Source organism: Centrocercus urophasianus, unplaced genomic scaffold (assembly GCF_019232065.1).
Source record: "Centrocercus urophasianus isolate 14NV4802_14NV808 unplaced genomic scaffold, USGS_Curo_1.0 seq_396, whole genome shotgun sequence".
NCBI lineage: Eukaryota > Metazoa > Chordata > Aves > Galliformes > Phasianidae > Centrocercus > Centrocercus urophasianus.
The window spans coordinates 46,019-67,717 of record NW_024884973.1 but is presented as its reverse complement, the minus strand read 5'-3'; the positions used below and the strand labels follow the sequence as shown (position 1 = coordinate 67,717).

General features: G+C 56.1%; 3 protein-coding genes across 3 annotated transcripts; all 3 read left to right on the top strand.

Annotated features, from left to right (window-relative positions):
* The first annotated feature begins 528 nt into the window (after positions 1-528).
* On the top strand, positions 529-3,149 carry LOC122167878 (proline-rich protein 29-like). The gene is made up of 7 exons (XM_042832761.1): positions 529-601; positions 1,306-1,400; positions 1,661-1,757; positions 2,427-2,542; positions 2,659-2,837; positions 2,928-2,995; positions 3,118-3,149. The coding sequence occupies exons 1-7, from the start codon at positions 529-531 to the stop codon at positions 3,147-3,149; spliced, it is 660 nt and encodes a 219-aa protein (XP_042688695.1).
* Positions 3,150-4,386: 1,237 nt separating this feature from the next.
* LOC122167877 (1-acyl-sn-glycerol-3-phosphate acyltransferase alpha-like) lies at positions 4,387-7,391 on the top strand. Its single transcript, XM_042832760.1, has 6 exons — positions 4,387-4,568; positions 6,027-6,160; positions 6,330-6,505; positions 6,619-6,714; positions 6,926-6,998; positions 7,159-7,391. The coding sequence occupies exons 1-6, from the start codon at positions 4,387-4,389 to the stop codon at positions 7,389-7,391; spliced, it is 894 nt and encodes a 297-aa protein (XP_042688694.1).
* Positions 7,392-10,882: 3,491 nt separating this feature from the next.
* On the top strand, positions 10,883-21,507 carry LOC122167879 (alpha-2-macroglobulin-like protein 1). Its single transcript, XM_042832762.1, has 36 exons — positions 10,883-11,092; positions 11,512-11,701; positions 11,856-12,015; positions 12,123-12,175; positions 12,953-12,973; positions 13,061-13,214; positions 13,332-13,416; positions 13,492-13,615; positions 13,696-13,810; positions 14,009-14,118; positions 14,205-14,357; positions 14,476-14,703; positions 14,975-15,032; positions 15,108-15,253; positions 15,437-15,586; positions 15,736-15,924; positions 16,075-16,165; positions 16,678-16,846; positions 16,961-17,186; positions 17,255-17,381; positions 17,611-17,732; positions 17,912-17,963; positions 18,146-18,220; positions 18,306-18,482; positions 18,625-18,706; positions 18,814-18,970; positions 19,054-19,128; positions 19,301-19,457; positions 19,541-19,755; positions 19,841-20,056; positions 20,129-20,253; positions 20,338-20,428; positions 20,524-20,592; positions 20,688-20,790; positions 20,894-20,935; positions 21,042-21,507. The coding sequence occupies exons 1-36, from the start codon at positions 11,019-11,021 to the stop codon at positions 21,071-21,073; spliced, it is 4,413 nt and encodes a 1,470-aa protein (XP_042688696.1). The 5' UTR covers positions 10,883-11,018; the 3' UTR covers positions 21,074-21,507.
* The last annotated feature ends 192 nt before the right edge of the window (positions 21,508-21,699 follow it).

Sequence of the window (21,699 nt, the reverse complement as noted above, 5' to 3'; positions counted from 1 at the left end):
CAGGGCTCTGCCAGAAGCAGGGGGTAATCAGCACAGTAATCAAATGTGCAAATAATGGGAATTTGGGAGCTATAACAAAAGACAGTGAAACAATCCAGAGGGGCCTGGAGAAATTAGGAACATGGAGTAAAGTGTAATCAAGTAGAAAATGGTCCCTGTAGAGCCAAGGGCTGGAGTCTCAGCAGCTGACTTTGCTCCTGCCATATGGAGGTGTCTCTGGTTTTGGGGCTTTGCTGGGATCTGTTCCCACTTCATGAGCAGAGCTGGCTCTGGGCTGCAGGAAATGTTCCCAGATCAGTGCTAGGGGACACTTGGAGATTTGGGTTGAATGTTGATGAGAAAATCACGTGGAAGGGCAGTGGAAGAGCTCACGGGGGCAGAGGAAAGATGCCAGAGGACATCGAGAGGGTGGGGAAAAAATTACATTGCAGTGGGTTTGAATGCTAGAGGACGTTTGGCCATCCATGAGCACCAAGTCCAAAGTAGCAGCTGAGCAGTGGTCCCCACTGCACCGTGCCTTGGTCATGGATGGGGTCAGAGTCGACAACTGTAGGGTGGGTGGATCTTCATCCTGCACCCACGGAGACCCCACAGGTGCACGGTGAGGACACAAATGTCTGAGGGCCGTGGGACATCCATGGGGCAGGTGGATCTTCATCTTCCAAGGCTGAAGATCCCATGGCCGCAGGGTGCAGTTTCAGTGCTGAACCCCATCCCCACACCCCTCCCAGTGCTCCCACATAGAAACCTGCCCCAGGTGCAGGTGCCACCCGGCCCCATGGGGACTCACTGCTGCCTCCAGCTGCTTTCTGTCAGCTTTCGGTGGCGCCTTTCAACACATCCCAGTCAGCGAGCCAGGTGCATGAGAAGACGTCCCACCAGCCCCCATCCCCATCCCCAGGTGGCTTTTCCCTGAGATCAGAGGCATCTCCCCCCATCCACGATGGGTGGCCTTGAGGAATGGAGCTTTGGGATGGGGGGATTTTAGGGAAGACTCCTAAACCAAATTGGCCAAAGCCATGGGATGATGCTGGTGGGCCCACGGTGGGGCCGAGTCCTGGCACCAGTGCTCCAAAACACTGGGACCAGTGCACAGGGCTAGGAAGAACCCACAGCTCCGGTTCCCTGCAGAGACAAAATCACCTTTGAGGGGACACAACCCTCCTTAGTGCCACCCCTTTTGTGGGTGCGGTGTCCTGGGGACAAAAGCAGGGAGAAGCAACCCGGGGTTACACCTGGAGCAGCCCAACCCACTGGGAGGGTTTGTTTGCCCTCAGCAGCTATAGCAACGAGCACGAGCTGCAGGTGCTGCTCATCTGGCCATGGAGCTTGGGGCAGCAGGGAGTGCCAGCGGGGTCTGGGGGGATGCTGCATCAGGAACCTATGTCATCCCACATAGGGTGAGCCCCATAGATCAGCCCAGGGGATGGTGGGGAGAATGCGGTGGGTGGGAGGCGAGGGGATGGAGTCAGGCTTTGGTTTGCAATCGGCTTTCTGCAAGATGCAAATGCTCTGTGCAGAACCCCAAGGAGGTTCCGTGGGGCCGTGCCCCTGGGGCAGTGTGTGCAGGCACGATCCCTTGGGAAGAGGGGCCCGGTGTGAGCTGCCCCCTCCTCCAGACCCCCATCCGTGGGGCTTTTCTCCCCCTCCTCTCTTTCAGTTCCCACCTGTGCCGATGTCCCCGCAGCCACTGACCATCATCCAGCAGCTTCCCGTGGCCACAGCCCATCCCACCGGACCCCCACACCTACGGGGAGGTGCGTGACCACGGCCATCCTGCAGCCCCGTGCTGAAACCATCCTCGTGTCTTCCTACCTCCAATCGCAGGGAGAAAAGGGCGAGCTCCACATCACTCCTGCACGAAGCCAGCAGGGCCCTGGGGACAGCCCACCAGTGGCTTTGCAGGCACTTTGTGGGGGGACTTCGTGCCTGCAGCAGATGGGGTTGTTTTAATGGGGGTGTTTTAACGGAGACGTTTTAACGAGGATGTCTTAATTGGGATGTCTTAATGGGGATGCACCAAGGAGGCTTTGCCAAGTCCTGTGTGCTGCCAGGACCGCAGCAATCCTCCAAATGGGCGGAAAGTCTGCAGCCTCCAGCACCACTAATCACCTTTTGTGTGCAGCCGGACCAGATGTTTAATCCCATTTGCCAATCAGGAAAGGCGGAACGATCTCTATTTTAAAGCTTTACCCGAGCAAAATAATTTTTAAATGCCATCTGGAGCTTCCAAATTGGGGTGTGGGGCTGGGTTGGCTCCTGGTGCTTGGCACAGGGACAAACCTTGGTGCTCTCCCAAGGGATGCACCCGCACTGCCCATCCCCATCCCCGTCCCCATCCCCATCCCATCCCCATCCCATCCCATCCCATCCCATCCCATCCCTCTAATCCCTCTCTGACGCAGAGACCCTTTGCTCCCCGGCAGATTTACTCGAGCTGATGATGATTCAGAACTCCCAAATGCACCAGGTGGTGATGAACAGCCTGGCGGTGTCAGCAGTGGTGTCCTTTGGGTTTGGGCCATCTCCAGCCACTGCCCAGGTATGAGGTGGGACTGATGGGTGCCCTCTGCCTTCCGATCTCCTTGGGGTTTTGGGGCTCATTGTGTTGGTTTGACCCCCAGCGTGGATCTTATCTGATTCTGTTCCTCTCCACAGATACCCGCTGTGCCTTTGCAGCCTGGAGAGGAGGAGGAGGAGGAGGCAGCCATGGTTTTCCATCACCACTACATCCCATATCCCAGTTCTGCTCCCCTTTGGGCATGGCCACTCCAGGATCAGGCTATGGGACCGGCAGCTGTGCGGCACCTGGGCACAGCCACAGAGGACAGGGAGGTGTGAGTAGCTAGGGAGCTCTGGCACAACCAGAGGGATGTGGGACCAACACCAGGTGGGCACTCACTCCTGTCCTCATCCCTCTCCATCAGCCCCGTGCCACCTCCTCCACCCCCCAGTGCTACGGGGACCGTCGGAGCCAACATCCCACCAGCACCAGGTAACACCTTTTCCCTGTACCTTCCATAGGAGGTGCTGCATTGACCTCCTCACGTGCCCAGCTGGGGGCTGAGCCCTGCCCGCTCCCTCTATCCAACCTCAGTCCGTGTTTTCCCCCTGCAGAGTACTACGACATGCTGGAGGAGCAGCTCTGAGAACCCAAGGGGCCTCTGAGCACCCTGCAGCCCAAGGGGGCTCTTCCTGCACATCCTCATCCTCCAGCCCAGAAGATCTTGCAGGGTGCCCCATGGTACTGACAGTTTTGGGGAGAGAGATGAAATGCCTGGCCAAATGTGTTATTTTGGTGTGTGCGTGTACTGTTTTGGTGCACGGATGCACAATTTTGGTGTATGGTGCCAGCCCAGGTGTCCCCAGTCTCCATCAGTCCCTTCAGCTCTCAGTGCAGCACATCGCCTGTAATTAATTTGCTTTGTTAAGAAAGCACGCTGCTGACACTAATTAAGCATCTGTCGTTAACCCAGGCTGCTGGCCCTGTGCCTGAATGTGGGGCTTCCTCCAAGCAAACGGGGTGAGGGAGGGGGGCTGTGTGCTCCTTGGGTGAGCATGTGGGGTGCCCATGGGGGCTATGAGGTGGTGGTGGGGGGCTGTGGGGTGCGAATGAGGGATGTAATGGAGACCATGAGCTGAGTGTGGGGTGAAACCATGCTGATGTACAACGCTTTGTGTATCCGTGCAGACAAAATGAGGAGGAAGAGAGGAGTCACCGGGGGATGTCCCAATCTTGGATATGGGAATAATGAGAGGAAGGGAGGGAGGATAGTGCAATGGGGATTGCAACACATGCAGTGGAAGTGAGCCCTGGAGCCCTCTCGGGGTGACACTGGGTTGAGCAGCACAGAAGTGTCCCATGGCCGGGGCTCAAAACATGCAGTACCAGAAGTGGGGAGGAGGAATGGGGGAAGGAGCACTGGAGAGCACGCAGTAGGGCAGTTTTGCTGAAGGCACATCATTGTCAGAGAGCGGCTGGGATGCTGGCTTTAACCCAAGGGCCAAAGGAACCGGTGGGTCTGGGTGAGAGTGCACAGATGAGGCAGTGGGGCTGTGACCCCCCCCCCAGATAAGAAGTGTTGGTGAAAAGCCACTGCAGTGCTTAGTGGCCCAGCAGGATGCATATCAGCACTGACTCCTCATATGACCCAGGGTCTCCAGCGTTGACTCACCCCTTCTCTCCACCCTCACCTGCTGTGCCTGCCTGCCAGCCCTACAAGCCTCTGTGTGGGGCAGCTCCTTCCCTGGACCAGCCCCGAACGCCCACACACCGCTCTGCTGAACCACTGGCTTCGCCTGCCCTGCTCCCGGCATCCCTACTCTCCACCCCAGCTCTGGGGACGCCGGCTGAGCTCCCCAGCATCCCCACACCCCATCGGCACAATGGACGTGGCCCTTCTCCACGGGCTGCTGCTCCTCCTCATCCTCCCCGTGCTGCTTTACTGGCACAGTGCTGCCTTCCACTACTTCTGCAAAGTGACCTTCTTCAACATCTGGGTCGTGACCATGGCGACTCTCCTCTCCCCCTTTGTGGCAATTCGGGGACGCTGCGTGGAGAACATGAAGTGAGTACGGCTTGGGGTTGTGCTTCCAGCATGGAAACATTTGGGGCTTGGTGGTGATGGAGCCATAGGGACTTGTGGTTTTGTGGTCGTATCCACAGCCAGGACTGCAAGTTGAGTCCTGGAGCCGCGACGAGTGCTGTGGTCACGTCTGTGTGGTGCATCTGCACACTGTGGTGGGATGTAGTGCTGCTGTCCATGGCTAGCAATGGGCACACCGTGATGGGGCAGCCAGCTGGGTCTGGGCTATCTGATCCCCTCTGGATCAAGGACCATTAAGGGGAGAACTGGCCATTGCATCGCTGGGTGCCACGAGGGACCGGAAGGGTTTGCAGCACTCATTAGCAGGATGCACATACATGCCCACATCCCTGGCAGTGCATCCCACTTTGAGAACAGGACTCCAGGATTTCCTGATGCCAACAGCTCGGTGTCCCAGAGAGATGCCCAGGTGCTGCCCCATCGCTCAGCAGAGCTGGGGGTGGTGGTGGCCATGATAGCATCTCTGAGCAACACGAGTTGCTTCCAGGGCTGACGCAACCCTGGTGCTGAATTCCTGGCCATGATAGCATACTGGAGGGATGTAATTGTGTCAGGATGAAAGACGAGCCTGTGGAATTTCCAAGCTCAAGCCATCACGTGTCAGTGCAGGCAGATCCGGAGCTCTTGGCGGGATTGCAATCAGAGTTTTGCGTTATCAGTCCCCTCGTGCAGCCGTTCTCCCTCGTTCTCTCCTTGCAGGAATGATGCACACACACGTGCATTCCCTATTGCTTTGATCCCTGGTGCAAACACTTCCGGCTCAGTGGAAATCCCTGCCATGATGCAGCTGTGACTCACGGTGCCTTGTCTCATCCCACTGCCACCTCACATCTGCAGCACACCCAGCTCCATCTCCTCCTCCTCAGCCTCCAAATCACAACGCCTCCGGCTTGGAGCGGGTTCCTGCCATTAGTCCTGGCTTTGGGGCATGCCACAAACCTCTTCTCTTCTCTACCTGGTGCTGAGCTTTTCCTTACCATCCTCTCTGCATTAAATTTGAAGCATTCGCTGTTGGATGCGAGACCCTTGGCACAGATGCTCTCCGCTGCTATGAGTTGGAAAGTGCCCCATTTCAACGTCAAAAGTGTATTTATCTCCAGCATGGGTGCTGCAATCCCCGTTGCTCCATCCTCCCTCCATTCCTCTCGTTACTCTCATACTGAGCGTCACCCTTCATCAGCACTGCCGTCCCGGTGTCACCCTTCCTGTCCAAACCTTTCTGGATGGTGACACGGCTCTTCCTCGTTCCCCATCCAACTGATAAAACCTCCATCTCTTGCTGACTTTAGGCCAAGTGAAGCAATTCTGAATTGCCCTGATGAGCAAAGATGAGCTGGTTCTTGCCTTCCCTGCACTTGTCATGACCTCCTTCCACCTCTCTGTGTCAATCTGCTCCCCACATGTGTCCCTCTGCCCTAGGCTCCTCTGTGCTGTGATCCGGCCCCTCAAGCACTTGTATGGCATCAAGATAGAGGTGTTGGGTGCCGAGCACCTGAATCTCAAGGAGCCCTATGTGATAGTTTGCAACCACCAAGCTTCCCTTGACCTGATGGGTACGTGCAGGGGAGGGGAGGGTTTTGTCACCATGTGGGCAGCCTTTGGGGTTGGGCTGAGCTCGGGGCTATGGGTGCAACGCAGAGAAAGGGTTGGGACTCTATGATGTGGCTGGTGATGGGAACCACGAGGCAGGGGCTGATCCTTTCCTTCCCATCCATCCTCCAGGAATGGTGGAGGTCATCCCCAAGCGCTGCGTGCCCATTGCCAAGAAGGAGCTCCTGTACATGGGCACTGTGGGCTGGGCCTGCTGGCTCAGTGGCATCATCTTCATCGACCGCCAAAGGACCGGAGATGCCATTGATGTCATCTCCCAGACGGCCAAGACCATACGGCGTGAAAATGTGAGCAGGAGAAACTGGGCTGGGGGTAGAGGGGGTTCAGGGAGGACCACAGGTGTCACGGTGGGGTGGTGGTGCCTGGGGTCCACGCTCGCATCTCACCCTGTCCTGTGCAGCTCCGAGTGTGGATTTTTCCAGAAGGCACCAGGAACCAGAGCAGATCCATGCTGCCCTTCAAGCGTGGGGCGTTCCACCTGGCTGTGCAGGCTCAGGTAAGGCAGCAAGTTGGGGTGGTTATCTCCCACAGCTCACAGAACATTCTCCATCAACTGCCCTTGGCGAAGAGGGGTGGGGGGCATTAGAGTCTTCTGGGAACTGCAGGGCCCAGGGAGGTGGCAGGGACCTGGGGCATGGCAGGAGCTAGAGTCCTACTGGTGTTAAATGAGGGGGGGAAGGGCCTGCATGACACTCCATCCCCTGCAGGTTCCTATTTTCCCCGTTGTGATTTCTCCATACTGGGATTTCTTCAGCTCCAAGGAGAAGAAATTCACCCCTGGTAAGTTGAGGACAAGAAGCCCCATTGCAGAGGCTGTGGGGATGGGGCGCGTGAGGGCTGGAGGTCTTTATGAAGGACTCTGAGGTGCATGGAGGCGTCCAGTGGTGGAGGATGCTGGTGGGATGACCTGGCCTCCTTCGCCTCTCCTCTCCATTTCCAGGAATGTTCACCATCCGAGTTCTCCCCAAGATAGAAACCCGTGGCCTGAGCCCAAAGGATGTCCCGGGGCTGACAGAGACTGTCCGCAACATCATGGTTGATGTCTTCTCTGAGATGTCTGCAAATCCCTGCAGGGATCAGCGTGTGGAGCTTCCTCTGCTCCCAGGCACTGGGGCAACCATGAGGACTGACAGCATGTGGCGTGAGGAGGACACAACTGGGACCAGTGATTAGGCAGAGCTCATGGGGACATCAGGGAGGTTGGGTATCTGGTACCGGGTAGAACTTGCTACACCCTTCTCCATTTCTTGTGGTGTGGTTCACCCATGGGCTCGTTGCCCAGGGTTCCTCTAGTTGTGCTGTCCTCATGCACTAATCATGAGGAGGGTTCCAGGACATGTGGGGAGTGGAGGGATGCGGGGAGGGGGGAAATTGCCACATTAGAAGAGCTTCCTCAATGCAGAACAATGAGATGAAGGTGCAAAATTAAAGAGTTCTCTCAGCTGGTGTTCGTGCACGGTGTCACGCTTGAGCTTGGGGGATGAGGGCCGGGGGGGATGGCCGTGCTGCACGTGGAGCATCTCTGAAATAATGGGCAAACCGTGGCCAAGATGACGCACAGTGCTTGGGCTCATCATTGCTGTTCTCAGAAATGGAAGAAATTCTGCAAAACACTGGAAATCATCTATCCATGTAGAAAGGGCTGGGCAACACTATTAGCAGCAGTGAGCTGGAACTCTCCAGGTTGGGAACCATCCCATGGAGATGATCCATAGCAGTGGACACACGGAGGACCTGATTTCCCAGGGTTGCTGCTTGCCTGCTGCCATGGGTTGTGTTTGGCTGCCTGGAGCTTTGAAACCATCAGGGGTGGGGACTGGGTGGTTAAACGTTGTCTCAGCTGGAGAACTCGTTGGGTTTTACTTGCTGCATCAGGTAAGGATGAATGGGAGAAGAGGAAGACTAAACTGAGGGCTCAGAGCTTACCTTGCCTCTGTGTTCTTCCCCTGGGTATGGGGTCCAGAACAGCCCTGACCTGCCTGCTGCTCTGCATTCTGCACCTCAATGCTAGAGCAGCTGCATGGCCGCAAGCCCTGTCCTTGTCCATCTGTCCATGCTGGGTGGGATGGTGGGTGGTCTCAGCTCGCTTCTGGTGCTCAGGGTCAGTCCTCATCCTGAGTGTGGTTGCCTGGTTGGGGTGGAGGTGCTCAGGGTGCTGCGTTGTCCCTGTGAGGACAGAGGGATTAGTGCCTGTGGTTGTGGAGCACTGGGTTTTGGTGGAGGTCCCTGCCCACCTCCGCTGTGGAGATGTCCTCTGCCTAGGAGATTTGTGGTGAGGTTCCCCTGTGTGATCTACTACTCGCATGGGGGCAAGGTGCACATCTATCCCATGGATCTGGATGAGCCAGTGTGCGTTGCCCTCAGCCTGAGGAGCAGCCATGGCATCCCCAGCGTCACCCTGGAGGAGATGGGTCGCAAGAGCCTCCAGCTGGGCTGGCCTCTCTTCTCCCATACAAGTGACCCCAGAAAGGGATGTCCTGTCCACTCCTTATGGGGAGGGGACACAGGCTGTTTTGGGTGGGCAATGACTTGAAGAGCAATGGGACACAGGGTACAAAGAGCCTGTGAACTCTTTCCATCCGAATTCCTACCTCAGAACTTCCTCCATCTTTCACCTTCCATTCCCCACTGTCTGCCTCTCCAGGACAGGTTAGCATGCTTTATCAGTGTCTGGAAAGCTGTTACTATCTTTTTCTTACCAGGTCTTTCTGTCTTCGCTCCAGTTGCTACTTGCCTGGGTAGGGCTGTTCTACACTTCTGCAGGGATCAGGTAAAGATCCCAAGCTCATCACAGTGCAGACAGGAATGGCAGATCTTCAGCCTCTCCTATTCGCCTTCAGCCATTAAGAGGGATGTTTTTACTAAAGATGTGTATTCCAGTAGCACCCAGATCCTGGCTTATACTGGTTCTGCTCACTCTACAACTCCCTGTCTGCACCTGCAGGGAAGGTGAATGTCACTGTCAGCGCCCAGGCCCTGCACACGGAGGAGCTGTGTGGCACTGAGGTGCCCATGGTGCCGGCACAGAGGGACGTGGACAAAGCTGCTGGTTGTGAAGGTGAACCTGGATGGTGCTCAGTTTGCTCTTCTTTTCACACCATGCATGGGGCTTCTCCAAGGACAGCTTGATCCATGCGGTCCTGAGCTCTCCTGGACAGGGAGACAGTGGGGATGGGGTCCAAGCAGGCTCTGCTTTGGGTCCTGAGCTCTCCTGGCACATCAGTGGCTGGGAGGACAGCGAGGATATGATCCAGATGGTCTGACCGTGTGTTAGAAGGAGGAAGGGTGTTTCTGGGATGGAGGTCAGGCTCACTCTGACCCTGGCCTCACACATACTGTATTTCAGCCTTCACAAGGTTTATGTGGAAATGGCAGCTTCCTGGCCATTCTGCTCCTGATTCTTTGTACCTACCAGGCAGCTGAGGTCTCAAACCTCTGCCCATTCCTGCTTCTTCACCCCCCATGCCTACCTGGAGCCTTCAGCAATGAGGTTGGGATGGGGACTACAAAAGCCACTTGCGGTCCCTGCTCCTGCCTGGCAGCTCCCTCACCCTGTGTGCATCAGCGGCCGATGGGGGACATCTGCTTTGCTGCCTGCATGGTTGCCCTTGAGCCGACACCAGTGCAATTCCTGGAAAAAAAAGGCAAAAAAGCTGGGGATCAATGCAAGCCTGAGATTTGAGCCAGGAGCAATGGCTGGACATGGGGAGGATGGTCTGGGCTGTTCCTGCTCTGCCAGGCTGGAATATTAAGAAAAATGCAAGAGAGGAAATAGAAGCAGCAAAAGGTTTTTCCTGCAAGAAAGGTCCTTGTCTTCAGGCTCTTTCCCAGCATCCCTGGCCAGAGTCATCCCTAAGGGCTGGCACTTTTTGTTCTTGGGTTTCAGTGTTCCTGTCCTGTTTAACGATACATAAAAGGGGCCGTAGTTCATTTGCATTCACTGTTCACTTTGTTTTGCCAAATAAAAACTGGAACTGGAACTGAAAGAGTGTTTGTTGCATGGGTGGCAACACCTGCATCCCCAAGTGACAAATCCTCCCTGCAGTATTTCCCCACGGGGACAGATCAGGGAGGCAGAGGGCCTCATATCGATCTGCCCATGGCCTTGCTGTCTATGGTCCCCTCCTTTGTCCCACCCCCATGCCTCAGATGGTTTATGGGATGGCCCTGAGCTCGCTGTCACATCGTGCCATGCTGTACGGTAGGACACTGACCCACACCCACATCCGGGGGTGGATGGATGGGCTGGGGGCCAATGTGCAGTCACACTACCCCCCCTTGTTTCTTCAAGGACAGTGGGGAGCCCATGGAAAATGGCTCATCTCCATCCTGGCTTCCAGTGCTACCGCCTGTTTCGATGGGATTCGAGGAAATGTGGCAAAAAGGCAGCCCGAATTCTATTGTTTGGGAAAACTGGAAAGATCTGGGAACAAACCCTTCTGAGAAATTGCCACTGGCTCACACGCTGTACTGCCTACTTTCATTTTGGGAACATGGCCCTGCTCCCTCCTATCATCACTTCCCAGCAAAGCAGTGTAGGAAGGTCCTGCCCCCTGGTTCTGAGCCTCTCCAGCCCACGGGAACATCTCAGATTGCAAAAATCCATCATGGCCTTGAACCCAGGATGGCAAACATTGCCCTGTTTATATCTGCAGGTCCACACTGGCTGCTCATCCCAAGCCTTGTTGCTCGACTGGGAAAAGTGAAACTCTCATTTCAGAGCTTGTAGCAGATCAGGCACAGCTCTACAGCTGCTCAAACAGCTACAGAAGACTTCACCCATCCCTGACATCCAACAGCATGAGGTCGCCAGCAGCCCTGACCTGGCTGCTGCTTCTCATCCTCCACCTCACAACTGGAGCATCTGATGCACTGTAGGCCCTTTTTGTGTCCGTCTGTCTGTCTGTATCTGTTGGGGGGACATTTAGTCTCGGTTCCTTGGCTGTTCATGGTGGGAATGCTTGGGGCAGTGTGTTGTCCCTGCCATGAGCATCAGGGATATGACACCTGGAAGATTTTGGGGCTGCTGGTTCTGGTTTATTGCTGGTGTCACCCCATGAGGACTGTCTCAGAATGTGCTCCTGGCTGCCACACAGGACATGGGGACATACTTAGGGACGTATAGCAAGCAATATCAGCTGCAGGTAGAGTGTTGGACAAAACGATCTAAGAGATCTTTTCCAGCCTTAATGATTCTGGGATTCTATGAGTGGACGTGGAAAGGAGGAGTTGAGACTTGACGATCTTAGAGGTTTTTTTCCAACCTTAATGATTCTACGATTCTCCTTTCCAGGCACTACGTGGTGACGTGCCCAGCTGTGTTTTACCACCCATACTCAGCAACGCTGTGGGTCCATCTCAGCAACGTCCACCAGCCCACCCAGGTGACCATCCAGCTGCAGAGAGAAGACGAGGCTGGAAACATCACCCTGCTAGAGAGGAAGGTTGAGGAGCCTCAGCTGCTTTTGAACGTCACCTTCCCTGTGAGTTTCACCCCAGGACGCCTTGTGCATCCCATTGCCTCCAGCTCCACGGAGAAATGGATGGGAGCTGGGCTGATTTCCTTAGCTTTTGGTAGGGGAAAACAGGCAAAATATCTGTGAGCCTTGACAGACTTCTGGCATTTCTCCTCGCTAGGCTCCAGCCCCCTCCAAGGGGAAGGAGGAAATTGCTCATCTGTACGTCTCCATCCAAGGAGAGTCCCTGAATACCACCAGGAAGAGTGTGATGCTGAAAGTCCTGGAGCCTGGCATCTTCGTACAGACAGACAAGGCTGTCTACAAGCCCGGACAGCAAGGTGAGGGCTGGGATGGAATCCAGCCCCACTGCAGGGCTCAGAGTGGGTTTCCATCCATCTTCCTTTGGAGGTGAACCCACCACTCACTTCTGCTTTGTTCTTCCCAGTGAAATTTCGGATTGTCTCTTTGGATAAAGACTTCGTTGCCAGTGACAAGAAGGTGAGAGAAGGGTTGAGGACAGGGGGAGGTGACCTCGGCATTACTGTCCTTCTGTCTGTGGCAGAGGCGTGGGGATCAGCCAGTGGGAGTCCTGTCCCAGCCAACAGAGCTGCTGAGTACCCTGAGCCAGGAATGTGTTGTGTCATCCAAGAACAAGAAGGGAGGAAGCAGAACTGCACACGTGACATGGCAATGTTCCCAATTTCATTGAGAGATGTAGGAGCAGTGAGTAGGAAGCAGGGAAAGTGCTATTGATATCGATAGGATCACGGGACACCAGAACTGCAGGTTAGTTCAGTCAGGTGCTCCTGAGCAATCAATCGTGTCAATGGAAGGGCAAAAGGTTCCCAGAGGAAATGTTGAAGGCAAAGGCACTGGGAGATGCCACCTCCCCATGCTGTGCTGGCAGGGCTCAGCCCATCCCAAGCCATCCACGGGCTCATCATCAACCCCGAAACACAACACAAGGAGGGAACTTCACAGCCGAAAATAGAAGCATAGAACCATAAAAGTCGGAAAAGACCTCTAAGATCTCCAAGTCTAAGCCAACCTTTCTCCACCATGCCCACCAGCCGTGTCCCTCAGTGCCATGTTTCTTGAACACCTCCAGGGACAGCGATTCCATCACTTCCTCAGCCGTTCCAGTCCCTCACATCTCTTTTGGAGAAGAATTTTTTCCTGATTTTCTCAGTGTGCTTTTCCTGTGCTTCAGAGATGTCCCCACCCTTCTGAGACCCATTGAATTTCCCCTCTAACCATCTCCTCTTTGCCTTCCAGCTGCCCCTCGTCTTCCTGAAGGTCAGTGTGGGAGAGCTCCAGGGTGGGCTCGGGAAGGGGGACACAGCTGGGAGAGGAGAAACCTAAACTTTTTGTCACCATGCAAAGGATCCCAGAGGAAACCGCATCGCACAGTGGAGAGATGTGAGCCCACAGCAGGGCATCGTGGACCTGTCCCTCCCATTGGCTGCAGAGCCGGCGTTGGGCACATACACCATTCACGTGGAGAGGAAGACTCACTCCTTCAGCGTGGAGGAATACGGTGTGTGGGGATGGGAGGTGCATGGAGGGTGGGAGCCCCGTCTTGGCACGTCCCCACGCCACCTCCTGTCCTTGTGCTGGGAGTCACAACCCCGCTCTCGCCTCTCTTCTCCACCAGTGCTGCCCAAATTCGAGGTCACCATTGATCTTCCCCCCAGCGTGTGGGTGAAGGATGAGAAGTTCCAGCTGCAGATCTGTGGACGGTGAGCCCAAGTCGTGGTAACGTGGACGGGATGGATGGAGGGCCCTTCACACCCTCACCACCCTCTGCCCCATAGATACACCTATGGGAAGCCTGTCCAGGGGAAGGTCCATGCTACCTTGTGCCAGCCCTGGAGTTTCAGAACGTACCCATATCTTCTTGAGGAAAGCAAGGATATCTGCACGGAGGTTGGCGGGCAGGTGAGCAAAGCTGGGAGCATGGGTGAGACTGGGAAAGGCCATTGCAGAGCTGATGAGTGTGGCTGACTCCCTCCTTCCAGACCGAGAAGAACGGCTGCTTTTCAACAGAGGTCTTAATGTCTTCCTTCAACCTGAGCAACTACAGGCTGCGGAAGGAATTCCAAGTGAAGGCATCACTGGTGGAGGAGGGGACAGGTAGGGGTGCTGGTGGGAGTGTTTTTGCATTCATCCCTGTTTGTACCCAAATACACACAGCATGGAGGTATCAGGCTCTCCAGGGAAGCCCATGAGCAAAGCTGTGACTTAGAGGTACAGGTGTGTAGGAATCAGGCTCAGGCTGTTCTGTGCCCTGTGTCCCCAAAACACACTTGTCTCCCTGCTCCTTCTCCACAGGGGTGGAGATGAACAACACCAAGACCTGCAAAGTTTTGGAGAAAATCTTCACAGTCACCTTTGAAAACACTGATGACTTCTACAAGCGTGGGCTGCCCTACACTGGGACGGTAATGGGGGTTTCTGGCAGCCCCACTCCCCACCCCTGTCCTGCGGCTCCAGCCCAATGCACACCTCTCACCTTTCCTTCCTGCAGATGCATGTGAAGAGGGCAGACAGCTCTGCCGCAGGTGGGCAGCAGCTTGTGCTCCTTGTTAACAATAAGAGACACAGCTTCCTGACGGATGAATCTGGGAGAGCCTCCTTTGAGCTGGACACCTCCGGTTGGACTGAAACAGTCAGACTGGTTGTGAGTAACTTGCGTCACCCTTTGGTGGCTTCTCAGTGGCTTTCCCTATTTTTACGAAGCTGGGAGCCTTCTCCAAGCCAAACCAACAGCCTGTATCAGTTCCACCCTCATCCCCCAGGGTGAAGTCAACACGTCGGCTGACAGCCAGAATGGTGCCTCATCGCCCACATTCAACAGAGCTTATTTGAACCTCCAACCCTTCTTTTCGAAGAGCCAGAGCTTTCTGCACATCCACCGGCTGAAGGGCAAGCTGTCCTGCAGCCAGCTCGAGCAGCTCCAGGTGGATTATATCCTCAACAAGGAGGCCCTGGGGAGCGAGCTGCAGAGCCTGGATGTGGTCTTCCTGGTGAGCCTTCACCTGGGGAGGAAGGGCAGCAGGTGTAAGGGCATGGATTTCTGATCTGCACACAAGTGCACGGCTGTGTCCCTGAGGGCCAGGCTATGGTTGGTCTCCCTTGGCCAGACTAATGGACCAATGTATGTCTACTTGCAAATAGGAGTCTTTGTTGGGGCTGAAGACTGGACAACCTCCAAAGCACCACAACACTCTCACCCTTAGATCCAACCTCCAACAGGGTATGGCTCTGACTTGACCATTCCCATCTCCTCTTTTGCAGGTCCTGGCCAAGGGGACCATCGCCAACATCCTCAGGAAGGAGCTGCCTTTGAGTGCAGGTGGGTCCTGCAGATGGATGGGCTGCGTAGGGCTTTGAGGCCTGTGCCTGGACCTGATTTCCCTCTTTGTCCCAGGATTGAGAGGCTCCTTCTCCCTGGAGCTGCCCATCAGCCCTGAGCTGGCTCCCACAGCCACGGTGCTGTGCTATGCAGTGCTCCCCAACGGCGAGATGCTGGCTGGCAGCACCAAGCTCAACATGCTCAACTGCCTCCCCAACAAGGCGAGTTGTGAAATCACCCCCATTGCCTCACCCTGCTCCAGATGTGTCACAGCATCACAGCCTCTCCAACCCACACCCCGATCCCCCAAACCTTCAGCTTGATTTTATCCATGCCATGCTGCTCCAAGAAGACCCCTGCATCCACGGATCCTTATCCTTCCCCTGTCCCCACCCCCCCCCCAGGTGAAAATGGCCTTTTCCAAGGAGCGGGCGCTGCCTGGTTCAACGCTGAAGATGGAGTTGGAGGCAGCCCCAGGCTCCCTCTGTGCCATCCGTGCCGTGGATCGTAGTGTGCTGCTCCTGAAGCCTGAGGCTGAGCTCACCGCGGCGGAGGTAGGCAGTCCCAAGGTGACTTTTTCCCCTTTAACAGTACCACAGATCAAGCAGGATGGAAGAGGAGGTGACATGCAGTAGATCATTCAGCCCCTTGTAGGGCGTGATGGTGGCATGGTTCTGTGCCTAATATATATCTTTATTCCCAGATCTACAAAGTGCTCCCCAGTTTCAATTATCCTGGAAGAATTCGAGACCCATCGCCCTGTGGCTGGTACCATCACCGCTTCCACGTCGACACAATTATGAGGGAGCCTGCAGATGTGCACCGTTCAAGGAGATTTATTTTACCACCTTACTGGGACAATATCCAGATGAACCCCTCCAAGTTATTTGAGGTAAAGCCTTGAGCCTTATCGCCAAGAGCCAACCATGGTTTGTGCAGGGTGCCTGGGAAGCTCAGCAGTGCCCCACGACCGTTCACTGCTCAGGGGGGGATACTCATCCCACTGGTTTTGGAGATGGACAATCTCTTTTTTTTTTCGCAGAATGCAGCACTGAAGCTTCTCACCAATGCTAAGACAAGGGATGATTGCAAAGGGTATTACACGCCTCAGTACTTTACGCTGGGTGTGCCAGGTGAGCGTCCTGCCAGCATGCCTGGAAGACATTCAAGGCTGGATGGGGCCATGGGCAGCCTGATCTGGGGGGGGAGAGCCAGCCTGTGCATGATTTGGGGCTGGTGGGCCTTTGAGATCCCTTCCAACTCAACCATGCCATGATTCCGTGGTTATATGATCTTTAAGATCCCTTCCAACTCAACCATGCCATGATTCCATGGTTCAGTGATGTTTAAGGTCCCTTCCAGCCCAACCACACTGTCATTCCACAGTTCTGCAATCTTTAAGGTCCCTTCCAACCTAAGCCATTCTATGATTCTATGATCTTCAAAAAGCATGTCACACAGGAGGGGCTAGGCTTGTGTCCCCACTGTTAGTGGGATGGGAAATGCTGTCTGACAGGGCTTCTATGCTGGCTCAGTTCTTGGTTGAGGGGATGTTAGCTGCTTTTGTCCACTTTCTGCATATGTCCAGCCCTGGTCTAGGTGACAGAAACCAATGGAAACCTCATTTGTGCTCTACTATTTCTAGGCAATGCCAGGCCTGATGTCAGAAGAGGTATGGATATGCCCATGGTGGAAAGCAGGATTGGAATACCCATGTTAGCTAGCGTCCCACATGCTGCCAGCAACGAGGAAGAGCCTCCAGCTCCCCGGGTTCATTTCCCAGAGACATGGCTGTGGGATCTGGTGCCTGTGGGGTGAGTGGGGATGGGGAGAGCCCCCAGGATGGCTTCTCCTCCTCGGTGGAGAGAACCAGCCCAGATACCATCAGTGGGTGACACTTGGCGGCCTCTGGATGCTCTGTCCTGCAGGGAGGAGGGCTCTGCAGAGATGGTGATGATGGTGCCCGATGCCATCACAGAATGGAAAGCTGAGATGTTCTGCACAGCACCTGTGGGCTTGGGGCTGGCCCCTGCCACCACCCTCACAGTCTTCAAGCCCTTCTTTGTGGACCTGGCTCTGCCCTATGCTGTGATCCGTGGTGAAGCCTTCTCGCTGGTTGCCACCGTCTTCAATTACCTGCGGCAGTGCCTACGGGTGAGTGAGGTGGGCAGGGGGCTGGGGGCTGTGCCCTGGTAGGTGGCTGACGTTGTTGGGGTCTGCAGGTCGAGGTGACACTGGCGGACTCGGCGGAGCTGGAGGTGTCAGCAGTTGCAGGTGCAGTGTACAGCAGCTGTGTCTGTGCGGATGAAGCCAAGACGTTCCGGTGGGACGTGAAGGCCACCAACCTGGGTATGGGTGCATGGATCCCCTGCCCTGCCACTTGGAGAACACCTGGCACAGCGGGGTGGACAGGGAGGGTGTCAGCAAACATGATGCCATCTGCAAAGCTCTTCTCTGCTCCATTTATCCTTTCCCCATCACATCTCATCCCAACCCAGCCAACCCCATTCAAAGCCCATGGGGCTGCAGTGGAGGCTGGGGGGCTCTGTGGTGACTGTATGTCGCACTGGCATTGCAGGGGAGGTGAACATCACCATCAGCACCGAGGCCATAAGCTCTGAGGAGCTCTGTGGCAATGAGAAGCCTGTGGTGCCAGCCCAGGGACGTGTGGACACTGTGATAAAGCCATTACTGGTGCAGGTCAGACAGGTTACGAGGGATGAAAGAGGGATGGGGGCTGAGCAGACCTGGGGGTGCAATGGGAAGATCCCATCACATCATCTTGGGAGTGGGACAGCACCAAGTGTCACTGCAGGGATGGCCCTGGGGGACGTGGGGACATGAAGGTCACAGAATTGACCACGTGTTGCTTCCTACAGCCCGGTGGCATCCTGGTGGAGAAGGCACACAGCTCCCTGCTCTGCAAGGAAGGTAGGAGCATCTGGTACCAGCCATGGGGCTGCTGGCATGAGGGACACCAAGCTGGAGGAGCCATGGACAAGGGTCACTTGGCTCATGGAGTCCATAGAGGGATGGAGCATCAAGGGGTGGACGAGGGTGATGTGGGGCCATGTCCACTGCCACCCCATTGCCATCACCCTCCATCCTCACAGCCTCTGAAGAAGTGTCCCTAGAGCTTCCTGCCAACATCTTGGAGGGCTCCCAGCGAGCTCACGTCAGTGTGATGGGTAAGGGATGGAAACGAGGTGCAGAAGTCTCAGCTGGAAGTGAGATGCCCCCAAATTGATGGGATGGGGTACGGGGTGCACGCAGGCGACATCATGGGCAACGCGCTGCAGAACGTGGACCGCCTCCTGGCCATGCCCTACGGCTGCGGGGAGCAGAACATGGTGCGCTTCGCCCCCAACATCTACATCCAGCAGTACCTGGAAAAGAGCGGGCAGATGAACTCCGACATCCGTGCCAAGGCGCAGGGCTTCCTGCAGAGCGGTCAGCGTCCTCCTCCCAACCTCCCTGCTACCAGCAGGAACCCCTGCCTCCCTCCCCATTTCATACCTACACACAGGGGTGGGCATCCTCTAGGGTCCCCCCAGAGGCAGATGTGCCAATAGCCATCCCCATCTCCGCGCAGGCTACCAACGAGAGCTGCTCTACAAACACAGCGACGGCTCCTACAGCGCTTTTGGGGAGGGAGATGAGAGCGGCAACACCTGGTGAGGGTCCTCATGGCGTGGGGCAGCGCGGTGCCATCCCCATCACCTCCTCTTGCCACCAAATCCCCATTCGTCCCCCATGCTGCCCTCCCTCTGACGCCTTGCAGGTTGACAGCATTCGTCCTCAAGTCCTTTGGGCAAGCGAGAGCCTTTGTTGCCATCGAGGAGCGGCACATCACGGATGCACAGCACTGGTTGCAGAAGCAGCAGCAGGAGTCAGGATGCTTCCACAGCGTGGGCAAGCTCTTCAATAACGCCCTGCAGGTGAGAACAGGGTGGGATGGGGTGACATGGGAACACGTGGCTGGAGGTAGCATGGATGAAGCTGTCTCGCTGTCTCTTTGCAGGGTGGTGTATCGGATGAGCTCTCGCTGTCTGCTTATGTCACGGCTGCGCTGCTGGAACTGGGGATGTCCCCAACGGTGAGGATAATCCTGTGGGGTTGGGGTCAGGTGCTGGCACATGGGACCAGCCCAGCACTAAGGTCTGGATGCACCAGGCCATGCTGCTGTAACTGGGCAGAAATCCTCCTTTGGGTGATGTCCACATCCCTGGGGTGTTCCTGGCTGCTCAGTGTCCCCTTTTCCAATGCAGGACCCAACAGTGAGCTCAGCCCTGAAATGCTTGGAGACGTCAAGCACTGACAACCTCTACACTGAGGCACTGCTGGCATATGTTTGTGGATTGGCAGGGCGTGAGGAGCAGCAGCAAGCCCGGCTGCAGAGCTTGCTGCAGCGTGGCACCAGCACAGGTACCTCTGAGCCACTCCATCCCACCTGGGACTCCCACCCTGAGCTGGGAACTGGGGACTTCCCTCCCACTCTTTCTTCCCAGAGGGGCTGCTCTTCTGGAAGAGGAAGGAGAAAGCTCTATCCACCGAGTCCCCCTGGGCTGAGGCTGCGCCAGCAGAGGTGGAGATGACGGCTTACGTCCTCCTGGCGTACCTGACCCAGCCCCAGGTGTCCCGTGCTGACCTGGCCAAAGCCTCCCAGATCGTCCGCTGGCTCAGCAAACAGCAAAACCCCTACGGAGGCTTTGCTTCCACCCAGGTACCACCACAGGTTCTCCCAGCACAGGGCTGGGATGCCACCAGCTGCAACTTGGGGTGACCCCAACTCGGTGCTTCTTGCCTAGGACACTGTGGTGGCCCTGCAAGCTTTGGCCAAGTATGCCACCCTGACATACAGCGACAACGGGGACTTTGCAGTGACGGTGACAGCCCCGACGGGCTCCAAGCACGACTTCATGCTGGAAGCCAGCAACAGACTGGTGCTGCAGCAGGCAGCCCTGCATGATCTGCCAGGGCTGTACGGGGTGAAAACCCATGGGCAGGGCTGTGCTCTGGTGCAGGTGGGTACAGCACGGGGTCTCTATGCATGCGTGTCACCTTCCAGGTGGCCTTAACCTTCTGTTTCACTCCAGGTGACACTGCGCTACAACATGCCACCGCCTCCCAGCGCAGGGACGTTTGACCTCAGTGTAGAGACAGAACCCAAAACGTGCACAAGTGATGCCAGCACCCACTTCCGCCTCCTCCTCCGGGCACGGTACGGTTTGGGGTCACCCCGAGGGTTTGGTGGGGGCCAAACAGCCCCCAGCCTCAATGCAAGGCTCTGCCTTTCCTTTTCCAGATACACTGGAAACCGTGCTGCCACCAACATGGTTGTCATCGAGGCCAAGTTGCCATCAGGCTACATCCCAGACAAGAGCTCAGTGGTAGAGGTGAGAGGTCCCTGCTGTCCCTCTGCGCACTGAGACCAGCACAGGGACAGAGGGACGCCCAGGCGGTGCTGAGCCCTGCTCTCCCCATTCTCCAGCTGAAGAGGCAGAAACTGGTGAAGAAGGTGGAGGTGCAGAGCGACCAGGTGACCATTTACCTGGATCAGGTGAGATGGGTGACAATAGCAGCAGTGCTGCGAGCACAGCGATGACACTGGGGTGGTGGGACGTGGCTGTGCCTCACCCTCGGGTTATCCCCCAGCTGACAAAGGAGGAGGAGACCTTCAGCTTTGCAGCCACACAGGACTTCCCAGTGAGGAACCTGCAACCTGCTACCGTGATGCTGTATGACTACTATGAGACAGGTGAGCTGCCCTGGAGCCCCAAACCAGACACTGTTCACACTGATGAGCTGTGGCTCGTTAATGGGAGCAGCTCATTGAGCCCATTTCCCTGCTCCTGCTGCAGGTGACCGCACGGATGCTGCCTACAGCGCTCCTTGCAGCTCAGGTAGGGGCTGAGGGGCCATCCCTTCATCAGGACCCCCAGGGACAGGAGCTGGAGGACGGGGCAGAGCGGCTCTCCTCTCATAACACACCTCTGTTTCTTTTTGAAGAGGCTGACAGACAGGCAAAGGAGAATTTCTAGAGGAGTTCCACGTCTAGCAGCTGATCCCATCTGTGCACCTTGATTCCCTCAGCCAAGAACCAGGACAGCCCAAGGTCTCTGCTCCCACCAGCCCTACAGGGGGCAGCTCCACCAGCACCACTGCACAACTCGGCAGCCTCTCCTCACCCCATGCAGCTCCTGCCCTACCAACATCCAGTGGAGCCACAGCTGAGGCACACTGGGGACAGGGACAACTCACTGCTCTGCACCCCCTGCCCTGATTTTATGGGGACAGCATGGTGCACCTACCCATGGGAGCAGTGCACAGAGCCCCTGGCCCCCTCCCCTTCCACTAACAGTGCAGGTGCCTGAGGATAATGCTACGACATATCTGAGTGATGATTAAAGGAGAAGAGAGGCCACAGTCCCTCCAGCACTGCCCTGGGTCTAAATAAAGAATATTTTCTTAAGTATTTCCTTTTCTCTCTTTCTTCTCCTAAATATGCTGCGTTCCCCCCTTGGAGAGGGTGATGGGGCTGGCTGGGGGCTGTGCTGGGCTGCTGGCTGTAGGGTGAATCAGTTCAGGTTCAGCCAGAGATAAATTGAGATGTGCTGAGGTGAGGAAAGGAGGGTAGCAGCTCCTCAACTTGCCAAGATGCGGCACA

Coding starts and splice junctions, on each gene's coding strand:
- LOC122167878 (XM_042832761.1), top strand. CDS start 529: ATGGGGTCAGAGTCGACAACTGTAGGGTGGGTGGATCTTCATCCTGCA. Junction 602..1,305: donor GGAGACCCCACAGGTGCACG/GTGAGGACACAA, acceptor CACGAGCTGCAG/GTGCTGCTCATCTGGCCATG. Junction 1,758..2,426: donor ACCCCCACACCTACGGGGAG/GTGCGTGACCAC, acceptor GCTCCCCGGCAG/ATTTACTCGAGCTGATGATG.
- LOC122167877 (XM_042832760.1), top strand. CDS start 4,387: ATGGACGTGGCCCTTCTCCACGGGCTGCTGCTCCTCCTCATCCTCCCC. Junction 4,569..6,026: donor CGCTGCGTGGAGAACATGAA/GTGAGTACGGCT, acceptor CCTCTGCCCTAG/GCTCCTCTGTGCTGTGATCC. Junction 6,715..6,925: donor ACCTGGCTGTGCAGGCTCAG/GTAAGGCAGCAA, acceptor CATCCCCTGCAG/GTTCCTATTTTCCCCGTTGT.
- LOC122167879 (XM_042832762.1), top strand. CDS start 11,019: ATGAGGTCGCCAGCAGCCCTGACCTGGCTGCTGCTTCTCATCCTCCAC. Junction 12,974..13,060: donor TGCCCCTCGTCTTCCTGAAG/GTCAGTGTGGGA, acceptor CACCATGCAAAG/GATCCCAGAGGAAACCGCAT. Junction 17,382..17,610: donor CGTGAAGGCCACCAACCTGG/GTATGGGTGCAT, acceptor CTGGCATTGCAG/GGGAGGTGAACATCACCATC.